General features: G+C 35.6%; 1 protein-coding gene across 2 annotated transcripts in view; it reads left to right on the forward strand.

Annotated features, from left to right (window-relative positions):
- LOC121316596 (adhesion G-protein coupled receptor F3-like) overlaps positions 1 to 2,678 on the forward strand; it is a 4,684-nt gene extending 2,006 nt beyond the window's left edge. The window contains exons 1-5 of one of the 2 annotated variants that reach the window (XM_041251642.1): positions 1 to 10; positions 139 to 180; positions 1,292 to 1,327; positions 1,435 to 1,500; positions 2,029 to 2,100. The exon at positions 1 to 10 is cut by the window's left edge and continues 2,006 nt beyond it. In XM_041251642.1, the coding sequence (XP_041107576.1) occupies positions 1 to 10; positions 139 to 180; positions 1,292 to 1,327; positions 1,435 to 1,482 (136 nt within the window). In that variant the 3' untranslated portion in view covers positions 1,483 to 1,500; positions 2,029 to 2,100. Of the gene's footprint in view, positions 11 to 138; positions 181 to 1,291; positions 1,328 to 1,434; positions 1,501 to 2,028 lie in introns of both variants that reach the window. The other variant, XM_041251641.1, reaches the window with a different exon arrangement.
- Positions 2,679 to 14,024: the final 11,346 nt, after the last annotated feature.

Genomic DNA, 14,024 nt, shown 5'->3' on the forward strand with positions numbered 1-14,024 from the left:
CTCATTCCAGGTATGCACAAATTATTTAATATGTTGATTCTGTTTTACATTTTCAAAATCAATGAAAGTGTAACTACCTGTTAAGCCAATACTAAACTAACAACTATACTAATATATTTGTATTATTATTATTTAAAGGGCCTTCTTATTTTGATAACTGGGTGCTTTACAGAGAAAAAGGTGTGTATGAGCAGTATTTAAATGTTCATATTTTCAAATGTTTCAATTTGATCAGTGAAATCCTGAGTAAGATATCAGTTTGAAAACAAAGTTGGGGGGAGATTTGTGTTACTATGGCCCCTTCAAGATACAAGGATTTGTTTACCTTAATCGGTCCTCGTACAGTTTTAGTGTTAATTGGACACTACTATTTAAAAATGTTAACTGTTGTTTAGTCAGCAAGGCAGATAGAGAAATATAAGTTGTAGGTAAAGTAAATAGCTTAAATAAAAGTGAAAACATAAACAAATTACAAAACAGTAGTAAATAAAGATGTGTAAAAGATACATGAATAAAATAAATATGTAAGACATTGATGAAATAGTGAATGTTGGTGATAGAAACTATATATATATATATATATATATATATATATATATATATATATATATATATATATATGTGCGTGTGTGTGTGTGTGTGTGTGTGTGTGTGTGTACACACATGTATATACACACACACACACAAAAACATATTCTCCATTTTAGGTGTGCTTTTTTGTTGTTGTTTCTGGTTAAAGTATATCATTAGTGCCATGATTATTTGCTATTTCAGAAAAAATGGCTTCTGAAAATGTTCTGTTGGGGAAGCATATTAGTGGTGTTCATTGAATCCTGTAGGTAAAGCATAGTGCATTGAAGCCTGTGTAACACTGATATGCTTCCTGCCCTCACATCAGCTCAGAGGAGTATTTTCAGAAGCATGTTTGCTGGAATAGTAAGTAAGCATAGTAACTAATGATCTAAGGAAAAACAACAGCTATTGATAGAGAACACACATGCTATTCCTGCACTTTATTGTACTGCCAATCAAAACTTTGTATGAAACCACAGTAAAATCCATTAGCACCACTTTTTCATGACATGCCTATGAGATACCAACTAAAAGGAATGGAAATACATTTGTGGTCCCCTTTAGTACCATCTGCTGTAGTTTTTGGCATCTTCTTGCTATTCACGGTGCCTTGAAAATGGAATTGCCAGTATATGACTAGGTGGTTAACCACTGTTACTAGCTTTTTGTTCTGAAATAACAGCTCACTGTATAATTTTCTCTTTTTGTCTGAGTGTAGGTGCGAGATGCCCTTTTGAAACGGGTGAACTCTGTGGTGAGTGGATCTTTTTTTGAACTGCTTCCTAATTCTAGCATGACTGTTCTACAGTTTTCAATAGTATACATTATTTTACATCGTATCTTCTTTCTTTTATATTTTAGTACACTACACAGTCCAAGAGTGAAACCACAAGTTATTTAAAGAAGTAAAGAAAGTAATAGCGACAGGTTTGTCATTTTTCTGACCCTTGCATATCATTTGAATACCAAAGATTTCATAGGCCCTCTTTATGCTATATTTTTTATAATTTCTCTTTTAGACCAAAGAAAAAGCAACCATTTTAATTGTAGAATTAGTATAGTTCCAAAAGGAATGTGTATGTATTTCACATGATAGGTTTCTGCCCTTCTGTTACAGTACTAGTACAATTAGTAAATTAAATGTAAACAGTTATATTACAATATTAGATTAAATGATCAAGTTTTTTTTTATTTTTTTATTAATTAATTGTAAAGTGTCTTTTAATATCCTGCTATTTACCAGCAGAGTTCTACATATATGACATGTTCTATAGGATTCTATAGAATACTCATGTGCAAAAAAGAAAACAATATTTAACTGGGTGATTGGCAAAAGCGAGAACCTGCTTTACACTGTCAAGTTTTGTTTTCAAGTTTTTAAAGTGCATGAGTGGTTTAGGTTATGTCCTAATATTAAGGATAATTGTTTGTTTGTTTGTTTGTTGTTTTTTCTAGATTAGAAATTGGAAGAACCTGGAATGCAATATCGGGCCCTCTTTACAAGGATATTTAAATAAGTCAATGGTTTATTATTAAAATAAAAGTTGTTATGAATGAAACTCTTCTAGGCTGTTGTTAAAAAAGCGAACAGCAGCCTAGAGTAGTGATGTATGCTGCAAATGTGCTGTAGTCATTGTTGCTACCTTGTTTAGAAACTCATCATTTTTAAGCATTAGAAAAGCATCTGTTCCGACATTTGTAAACAAACAAATAATAAATCTTACTTGTTTCAATTGTTTTTCAGTTCAGACTCATTAGTAATTAGCCTCAGTTTACAATTTGTGTACAAACTCATACATAAAAATACATGAATTCAAACAGCTCTTGTAGAAACTACTCCGGGTTGCACAAATCCAACAAATTTATACAGAAGGTTTTTTGTGGGTCTCTGTATTTTCCATAATGGACAACTAGAAAGGGGAGTAGCCAGCTGCACAGATAATATGTGAAGTGAGCAATTTGCCAGCTTTGGAAAACCAAGCCCTCTTTTACTGAATATAAATTGGAAAGCAAAAGTAGCAGGAACAATCTGTAACATTGGTGAAAAACTGCTTAACAAAAGGGAGAATGAATTTTCAATTTGTTTTAATTTTTTGTTTTTTACATACACCCTTATGATAAATGTAGGATTTTATGTATATATATATATATATTATATATATATATATATATATATATATATATATATATATATATATATATATATATATTTTAATAATTCCTAAAGGTTTGTAAAACTTTTTAAACTTTTTTTAACCACCCAAGGGGTTTACTACTATTCGGGTTCTAATATATATATAAATGGACAAACTTTTCTTAACCAAATTTAAATTGAAAGTAAACTGCTAATAATTTGTGAAGTGAGACATATACATACTTTTAGAGCTATGCTGTAACAAAAAAACAAAATTGTATTATTATTACAAATTTTGTCAATAGTAATGCATCAGTCAAAGTAATCACTCCCTCCACCTTGGGGTTATGAAATGTGGGGCATTACCTTGAGATTTACCATGCTATCCTGCATAAGATGAAAATATGGTACTATTGTTATGGCTTCTCGTAGACTTTTGCAATATCATTTTGTAGTTTATTTGATTACATGATGTTAAATAAAATATTTAAATGATATTCACATATTGTTTTTTTTTGTCACATTATTTTAGACAAATTATGTCTCAATCTTAAAATTCTAGGTTATGCATAACTTTTGGCCATAGCTGTAGATACTAGGTGGGGATTTCCTTGAGGAATTAGTCAATGTTCATGAGAATTTGATAACTGTTGTAACAGGCATTGATAATCTCTGGCACCATTCGCTCAGGTGGGAGGGTCAGGGATTTGTTTCCTTTAACTAGTAAAATAGGTGAAAATGTCATTTAAATTGATTGTCTAAATGACTGTATTGAATGGCATTTGCAATAATTCTGAACAGTTCTAGATGGTGTTGCTCCAATAATGCCTGGCTTCCTGCCTTACAGCCTTACTCAGTCCTATCGAGTCATGTGACAATGGGGCATCTGCTGACCCCACCTGCTCTCTCTATACATATATACTGAGAGAGACCTGCAGGTCAGTTTTGTAGACTATACATTTCCTTAGGGAGACACAAACAACCTTCTGTATAAATTTGTTGGATTTATGCAACCCAGAATATTTTGAAAATCAATTGAAACAAGTAACAGTTATTATTTTTTTGTTTACAAATGCCGGAACCAATGCTTTTCTAATACTTTTCTAATGCCTGCAGAGTTGAAAGGATTCATTGTCACATGAATTGGGAGGGATACTGTTCAGTGCCAGGCAGTTAAGAAACAATAACTGCCTATTTAAGCAACAAAACTCAGAACCACTTAGAACGATTACATTCATCATAAAACCCTACTTATAGCAATTTAAACAATCAATGCAAAAATGACATTTTCATATGTACTTTTTTTGGCTGTTTTTGTTTTTGTTTTTTAAGAAGCACAATACTTTTATATAATAATTGATGAATCATTAGTTTTAGAACATTATTTTATTAAATATTCTTTTTTTTCTTGATATAAAAACTGTCAGAAATAATTGTGTTCTACAATGTAAAGCAAAATGTGTGAAATAATATCCAATGATTTTAGTAAATAAGTCTAAAACATTGTAATTGTAGTAATATTAGCAATAGCTATTGAGGTGTAGGAATACTTCACTCTCACACCTAAAAATGTATATTTAAAATAATGATCTGTTTTAAAAATAATTCCTGAAATAAAGATATTTGATTATTAAGGTTACAATTGTATTATTGGGTTATGTTATAACAAACTTGGGTGATGTGGTCTTTCCTAGATAGAGCCAGAAGAAAACCAGGAAACCCTTCAAATAGGCACTATACAGTAAATAAACCCTGCATATACTGTACTACACAGCTCTACCAGCACAACCCCACACACATCCACATCTAAGAATTAACCCACTGTGGCAAAATGGTTAGCAGTGTGCAGGTGCAGGTGATCAATAAACATAGACAATTATAATCCAGGTGCAATGTTGTTTAATGTTTTTTTTTAAATCCAATGGCCTGATGGCACAACAGTAAATAATACCAATGGTAAAGCAATACAGTGGCATGTATTTCTTATTTGTAATCCGCGGGTTTGCCCCGAAATAATAGCAGTCCTGTTTTTAGTCCACCCACATGTAACACATGCACAAACACAAACATCAGTCCACAGTGCATGGTCTAGTGCTCGTGGTGAATAAGGTTCTTTAGTGTTAAACAAAAGTGCAGTGTTGTTATCCGGGTTTAATGCTGGCGTTTGGCGACTGCTCCAGATCGCGTTAGCCATCCAAATAATTACAAACAGTATTATTAATGACAAACAAAAACAAATAAATCATTCATGTTTCAAAATACAGGTTCTCCTTCTGGTCCTTTAACATAACCATTCACAAAGGAACCCTGGGAATAAACTGTCATGCCATTTAATCCAGGGTATTCTGTTGCTTTTATGTAGTTGCCTCACAGATTGGGGGGGGGGGGGGAATCTAACACCAAGAATCATTCAATTTCTGTCACACCCACCTATATAAATGAAGCTCTTGAATATATTCTTTCTAAATACTGTAGGTCAGTTACAGTTTGGTGATAAAACATATTAATATCTTACACATGAATACCTTATTATCCTGCAAAGGTTATGTACCAGAAAACTATACACTATCTATATTACACAAGAGAGCATTTATTTATTGAATCATTTTAGAGAAACAAAGGACAACTCCTTTGATGGGAATGTAAATTGTGACATCCACCATAGGACAACAATATATATTTGCTCTTGGGTTGTAGAAAAATAAATACCATAAATGGGGAGTTATAGAAACCCCGAGGTGGGAGATTCAGGGTCTGTTAGTTTAAATTACTCAATGAATCTTTACAAAGTGACTTCTCGTATTTTGATAAAATATTCAATTAACAGCTCTAAATGATTATGATTATGGTCCCTTCAATATTTATACTGGTAAAACAGAATACAGTACAGTAGTCTCCAGCTAAGAGAACACCCCTCGGGAAGCAAGTGAAGTGTTCTTATAGCCAAAATGTTCTAAGACAGAGTTAGCCACCAGACACGATATGAATCAAAACATAAAGAAATACATATGTATTACTTGTCATGATGCACGTGCACAACATATGAAATTAACTGAATAAGTAAAAGTAAAACAATAGACAAGTGTATATTAATTAACTGTAATAATAAAGTAATAGATTAATATTAATAAAACTAAAGCAAAATAACATGGTCAAAAAACTTAAATCGCTATGGACTATGAAATTAGCTAACGTGTGTGTTGCGGGCTATCACAACAACAGAGTGTGGTCACCTGCAGTGAAGGAAGGAGGTCCACACAATCGTTCTCCCAAAACAGTCTGTGTTTTAATAATAACGAAAATAATAACAAAACAAATAAGTAATACCAACACAAAATAACCCACCCCTTTACCAGCAATGGTAGTGGGGGGTCCATGGCAGCTCTTCTTAATAAAAATAAAAAGTAAACAAAAATGGGACTTTGTCCGTCCCCACGTTCTCCGTGCACGCAGTGCTCTTGTTGCTGAGAAGCTTGGTGACGTGATCGGTGCGGTGCGGTGCAGGGACGTGCTCTGTGCTCAGCCGGTCCGCGGCTCACTCCTCCTCTGCAATACAAAACACACGTAATCCAAACAAACAAATCAATCAATCAATCAATCAATCAATCAATCAATACAGGCTCCGGCCTTCTAGTTTCATTCTTTAGTGTAAGCAGAGGTTTTGATGTAGCTGCTCCCCTTTGTACCCAGCAAACTCCTCCCCACAGTCACAGCGTTGCCATGGTTTCCCTAATAGAGGGCTGCCCCGCAGCTGACTGCAATGGAATTGCCCTGAGTACTTGTAGCTACGCGCCCCTCCTAATATGGTCACCTTCCGGTTTCCACCTACCACCGAGGTGGCCGCTCTAGGAGGCAGCTTACCTTCCCCCTTGCAGAGCGCCCTGTCTAATCGGGAGGGAGATTTACAGCATCGATCCTTTCTCTCTCTATCACACAGAGGCAAAAATAATGTCTGATACTTAGGGTTAACTTAACGTTAATAAACTAACTGTCAAACTAAATTAACACAGCACCCCTACACATGCTACAAATTGCAACTCACCAGAACAGGCAGTACCAAATTGTTTGGTGACTTGTGTCTGATTCAGGTTTTTTTAAAGAGCTCGAACAATTTCCAACTTAGTGTAGCAAGAGAAACAGGGGTGCATTTTGCCATTTGTTTACATGCCATTTTGTAGCGATGAGGTGAACTAGTGGAAATCGGAATACAAAACAACTCAATGACATGACAGCGTTTCTGGAAAGATGTAACAAATCAATCAGTGTCCCTCAATACACTCTCACATGAGTCAGTATCAGTTATGAACAAATTGCTGCCTGTGTTTCACTACAAGGGTGTTCCCTTAAGTGAAGTGTTCTGTTAGGAGGTGTTCCTAAATGAGGAGACTACTGTATATGGTTCATGGGGCAGGAGGAATGGGATCCTCTCCTACCTTCAATTAGCTTGCTATTTAAACCCTAGTTTCTACCTGTTCCCTTCTGCTTCTCTGTGCTTTGCTTTGAATGAAACTGTCTTGGCTATATAACCTAACATTCTATTTGCCATTTTTATAGTTTCTCCGCACTGTCTAGTTGACTTCAGAATTGTATCCACTACTAACCCAACACCCCACCCCCCCAGTCCTTTTTGTACATAGTTTGCTTTTGTTTTTAATACCCAGCTCATTAGATTGATTTACTATTGTGGTTTATTTTTCTTAAGTTTACCTTTACTCTTTTTTGGTATAAATGTATCATGCATTTTATAACATTCTATCCTTAAATGTAATGCAATTATTTTCAACTTCATTATTTATTAGTATTCTATCCCAGTCTATGTTTAGATGTTCCTGTCGCATTTCTTTGTAATCTGCTCCCCTGAAATGGTATATCTTTGTCTTTGTCTTTGGCATATAAATTGTCTATAGAAATTCTACACCCCCTTTCAAAATTTTCACCTTTTGTTGCCTTATAACCTAGAATTAAAATGCATTAAAATAGTTTTTTTTTCATTTATCTACACATCCTACCCAACAACATCCAAGTGAAAAAAATATTCTAGAAATGTGTTTGTAATTTATAAATTAATTAAAAATAAAAACTGAAATAGCTTGGTTTGATAAGTGTCCACCCCCCTTGTAATAGCAACCCTAAATTAGCTCAGGTATAACCAATCACCTTCAAAATCAATTTAAGTGGCCTCCACCTGTGTTAAATTGTAGTGATTCACATGACTTCAGGATAAATTCAGCAGTTACAGTAGGTTCCCTCTGCTGGGTAATGCATTTCAAAGCAAAGACAACCATGAGCAGCAAGGTGCTTTCAAAAGAACTCCAGGACAAAGTTGTTGAAAGGCACCGATCAGGAGATGGGTATAAAAAAAATCAAAGACCTTAAATATCCCTTGGAGCTCAGTCAAGACGATTATTAAGAAGTGGAAGGCATATGGCACCACCAAGACCCTGCCTAGATCAGGCCATCCCTCCAAACTGGATGACCGAGCAAGAAGGAGACTGATCAGAGAGGCTACCAAGAGACTAATGGCAACTTTACAAGAGCTACAGGCTTTCATGGCCAAGACTGGTCAAAGTGTGCATGTGACAATATCCCAAGCAGTCCACAAATCTGGCCTGTATGGTAGGGTGGTAAGAAGGAAGCCATTACTCAAGAAAACCCACCTTGTATCTTGTTTGAAGTATGCAAAGAAACACTCAGGAGATTCTGTAGCCATGTGGCAAAAAGTTTTGTGGTCTGACGAAAACTAAAATGGAACTTTCTGGCCTAAATGCAAAGTGTTATGTTTGGCGCAAATCAAACACAGCGCATCACCCAAAGAAAACCATCCCTATTGTGAAGCATGGTGGTAGCAGCATCATGTTATGGAGATGTTTCTCATCGGCAGGGACTGGGGCACTTGTCAGGATAGAAGGGAAAATGAATGGAGCAAAGTACAGATAAGTCCTTGAGGAAAACCTGCTGCTATCTGCAAGAAAGCTGAAACTGGGATGGAAGTTCACCTTTCAGCATGGCAATGACCCAAAACACACAGCCAAAGCTACATTGGAGTAAAATGTCCTTGAGTGGCCCAGTCAGAGCCCTGACCTAAATCCAATCGAAAATTTGTGGTATGACTTGAAGATTGCTGTCTATCAACACTCCCCAAGGAACTTGACAGAGCTTGAACAGTTTTGTAAAGAAGAATGGTAAAATATTGCCAAATCTAGGTGTGCAAATTTGGTAGAGACCTATCCCAACAGACTCATAGCTGTAATTGCTGGCAAAGGTGCTTCCACCAAATATTAACTCAGGAGGTGTGGAGACTTATCCAATTGTGATCTTTCAGTTTTGTATTTTTAATATATATATATATATATATATATATATATATATATATATATATATATATATATATATATATATATATTTTTTTTTTTTTTTTTCTCAATAAAAACTTTTTTTCCCCATAACAGTGTGGAGTATGGTGTGTTGATAAATGGAAAAAAATCCTCATTTAAATGCATGTAACTCTGAGGCACTGACACAACAAAATGTGAAAAAAGTTCAAGGGGGTGTAGACTTTCTATAGGAACTGTAAGTTTATGAACATCAGTGACTATTTGGTTGTACTTGTTTATTTTATTCTTGTTCCCCTCTGTATCATTTCAATTATAATGAATCATGAATCAATTACACTCAATAAACAATACTGTACAAGCTTGGTACAACTCTTATAGTTCGATTGAAATAAGAATTAATAAAATAACTACAGCGTTACTTTTAGTAAAAACAATCCAACCACAAACTGTTGAAATATATACAAAAGATTTGATTTGAAAGTGCATTCGTACCCCCAAAATATTATCCTTTAATAACAATGCTGTAATGCTCTAGATTCCAAGATGTCCACTGCGATAAGAATAGACCTTTCTGTCAGACACCTTCAGTAACAGATCTTGATATTGTGTTTTAATGATGCTCTGCTTGTTAAAATTGAAACCTTGCAATAATAATAATAATAATAATAATAATAATAATAATAATAATAATAATAATAATATATTTATTTTATATTGCGCCTTTCATAGTGGACCACCATCACAAAGCACTCTATATGCAGTATTTTGAATTGAAACTGCTCGAGAAAACTGATCTGTTGCTGACACTTGTGCTGCAATGCCAAACAACCAGACTGTTTTACCAGTTCCATAAACTCCTGCTTGTGATACTTGGCAACTTTAGGTAAGTATTCAGGTCTCAGCTGGGCTCATGAAGAAATCGTTCTACCATTTGTTACACTAAGTTTGAAGAATTTACGTAACTTTTCATTGTCTAATTTTTCAAAACAGATATTTGCGCAAATAAACGCCTCTGGCAGGTCAAAATGTAATGTGTTTTGTGCTTCAAGGTTTTCAGTGGGCTTTTGGGACATGGAAGTCACCATTTTTTGTTTCTTTGCAAATAAATCAGTTGCTGTACTAGTCTGGATTTCCGCCTTTCTCTTTCAGTGAATACTTGAATCTAAATACTTGTCAGCAGACAAGTTTTGAAAGTGATCTATAATAACATTGCAGGATGTACAGAAGAGCTTACCTCCATTGCTGTGTACAACTGCTGGGTACTGCTTTACATGATCTGCTGCAGTCACATTTTTTGAGATTTTCTTGTTTACACTGTGTGGTATTTTGACTTCCGCCATAGACTGCATATACTATAGTCACATGACAATCACTGGAGCATTTGGTATTGCACATTAGCAGGAAGCTGCTTGCGTGAGAGACTCAGATCAAGTATGCTGTAATCGAGAAGGAATGCCTAGCCGTAATAAAATTTTTAAAAAATGAACTGGAATCAAGTTTATTTGCGCCTCTCTCTCTGTGTGAGTGTGTGCCCTAGCCGCCCACATGCAATTTTTGTAAAATGGCCCAAAAATGTTGACCTAGCGTGGGCCCCAATTCTGCTGGGGTCCCTGCTCTATAGCGTACTTTGCGTATAGGTTAATCCAGCCCTGCACATTTAGGATCAGCTTCCAGGCACAGACCCAGGATCAGTCCCATTCCTTGGCCCTGCACATCCAGGATCAGCTTCCAGGCACAGACCCAGGGTCAGTCCCAATCCTTGCCCTATCCTCAGTTGCAGGATAAGCCCTATATTCACAATTGACGATAGAGACACTGAGTTAAACAAAGTTTAAGAAGCATGATAACATGCACACCAAAGCTATTCAGCAAAATTGCTATGCATGTCTTTACATATTCAATTTAAAAATCATGCATGATTCATATTTTTTCAATGCATAAAAATACCCAGTATGGAGCTGTCTACATCCATACAGGGTAAATTAATACTGATAAAGCACATTTTGCCAAACAGTAAATGAAAAACACACATTGCAGTAAAAGCACTTGATCTGAATGTGCTCCTTGCAAAGATTTCAATGTTGCACTTCTGCTTCTTCGTATCTCTTATGGTAAAGAAGACTGTAAAACATTACTCATGAGTAAAAAGGGTACTTTAATGACTTTAAATCTCAGATTATTGAATTGAATGGAAGGACAGGGGCTGGACACAAAGTGCTTCCAAAACATTTACCATTCAACTAATCAGCAAGCTTTGTAGATAAACAAGTCTTATCCTGATGTCAGTATTACTAACTCATCAGCTACTAGTAGGAGATCCATTAAATCCTCCCCCCCCCCCCCCCCCCCCGCCTGGAACTTCAACATTGGGCTCATAACCACACCTTACCTGAGGATCTGGAGCGATTGTAGAATCACATCTTGCAAATCAATTTACATGCTATTGCTAAGCTGCGAAGACCATGGATATGAAATAACGTTTTTCGACTGCAGTGGTCAGGATTCTTTCCCACAGGGTGTCTCTGTAGCTGTTGGCATCTTAGCCCATTGAATGGAAAGGCAAGGGTTTGACTTGAACCCCAAACCATACTGTTAAAAGTCTTACCATTCAACTAAAGAGCAGGCTCTGTAGTCAAGGGGTCAGTATTATTATGCTGATATCAGTATTATTAACTCATCAGCCACTAGGAAGAGCTCCATTACACAATCTTACATTTAAGGTCACGTTTTACAGTTCTGATTTGATCCAACTTACATCAATATAAAGCCACCTCAATATTAAGTCCACCCATGTATTAGCATAATTTCAAAGCTGCATAGCAATTTAGAATTTTTAATTGTAGAACTGAATTTGTCAGCATTATGATCAAATGTTTAAGAGACAGTTAATGTATTGTGTCATTAGATGGAGTGGTAAGGCAGTAAAATAGATCATTGGTGTGTGGAGATAATCACTAAGCATTTAACACTGATACTGTACATTTTAAGAGTTTTTTATGTTTAGGATAATGTTTTGTAACAACATGTCCAGTGACATTTCTTTTTTTAAGTTACTTCACTTCAGGATAATTCAGAGAAAAAAAACTTTTTTATAACTGCTGAACATTAGGTTTCAATAAAGCATTTTTTTATTATATATATAGATACTTATATATATATATTATATATATATATAGATTATATATATATATATATATATGTATGAGCTTTGCTTAAGCATTGCATCAGAGACGTTGCCCATGGGTCACTACAAGGAAGTAACTTTTTTTGACCCCCTTTAATGATATAAATAAAGCTCAAAAACAAGTGTGCAGTAATTTATCTCAAATTGATAAGCTTGTGCTCTGTTTAAAATCACAACATATGCGATATAGCACGATGCAACTCAATCCATCATTTTTCTATTTATCAAAATTGAGCCCTTTGTGTTTCACTGTAAGGGCTTGATACACAATGATCCCTGGTTATATAGGTTTACTGACCATGCTGTAGGTAGAAATAAAACTGAGAAACAATACTATTCATGTCAAATATTCGTTTATTTGTATAGCTCAGAAAAGATTAACTTTAAATGGAGAGAGCTGCGTGCTCTTGGCTACAGCGAGATCCAAAACTAAGCTCAGAGTAATACATTCAATGCAGTTTTATAGCTTTCAACACACACCCTTGCAGTGACGTCATTTACATCCCTTCTGCCCTCTATCTTCTATAGACGTGTATGACAGAGACCGAGTGATTCTTGGTGTTAGATCTTCTTCCCGACCTGTGAGGGCACTATGTAAAAGGAACTGAGTACACTTATCTAAATGGCACAACAATTTATTCATTAGGGTAGGTGCAAGTCGGTCATTTAGGAAGGGGGCTGAGCTATGGCACCCAAGTTCAATGACTCGGATGGGAGGTGGCGTGGCATCCGAGGATTGGAGGCGCGGAGGTGCTCATTAACCTAGGGGTCATGAGCGAGGGGCGTAGTATAAGTGATCTGTTCCTTTGGTAAATGGTTAGTATTTTAACCTACAAGGAGTCTGTGTTGCCATATTGTGAACCGTGAGTTTTGTCTTGTGTGTGTTAGTGTTTTGTTAACTGTTGTCTGTTTGTTAAATAGACTGCCAGTAGCACAATCTGGAGCTGTTGCAAAAGCCAGCATAAACCTGGACAGCACTTTCACCCCTGCATTTCACAGAGAACTCTAATACACCACTAGCACTTATTCACTGATAATTGATTAATTATTTAATACTGTAATGAAAATATAAAGTTTTCAGCATTCTTACCTGTGCTCTCAGCTAGATAGTGCACGATGCTGCAACCACTGATGGTCTGGCCAACCCTCAGGATCATCACTTCACACAGTTTCTGGCATCTTGAACGGGCATTTTTTAATCACAAGATTCCCAACCAAGCACAATTTGGCCTCATATCTCTTTTTAGTTGAAGCATCAAGACTTTCAATTTAATCATATGCCATTTCTGTTGCAAAAAAAATAGTTTTTCCAAGTCTGAAAGTACGCGTAGCTCTATATAAACTGTACAGCCTGCCTTTGTTTTCCCCTCCAAGAATGGCGGCCACGCGTTGGTAGGCATATACATGACACAGACTCCTTATCTTGTATCTCTCCTGTATAAAGAGCAGTAATTTATGAAGTTCGTAAACTTGTGGTGATATTATGGTAGTTGTTCAAGAAAAAGTGGTTTAGTACAAAACTTATAGAAATGAAGGAGGCTATGAATTTGCAGTATTTACAAACACGTAAGATATATATATATATATATATATAGGGCTGAATTGTTTAATTACTCTGGGCTACTTAGTTGATTTATCAACTAGCGTCTATCGCAAAAAAATTTGATAAAATATTAGTGGGTTGTTTTTTTTTTTGTTTTTTTTGACTGGGCATTTTGAACTCCATTTCACAACATCCCCTTGCTGAGAAAGAATGCGCGCGAGAAGGCTTGAGTCAGTTCGTATCTGGTTCGTTGTT

This window comes from Polyodon spathula, chromosome 6, assembly GCF_017654505.1.
Source record: "Polyodon spathula isolate WHYD16114869_AA chromosome 6, ASM1765450v1, whole genome shotgun sequence".
NCBI classification, from domain to species: Eukaryota; Metazoa; Chordata; class Actinopteri; order Acipenseriformes; family Polyodontidae; genus Polyodon; species Polyodon spathula.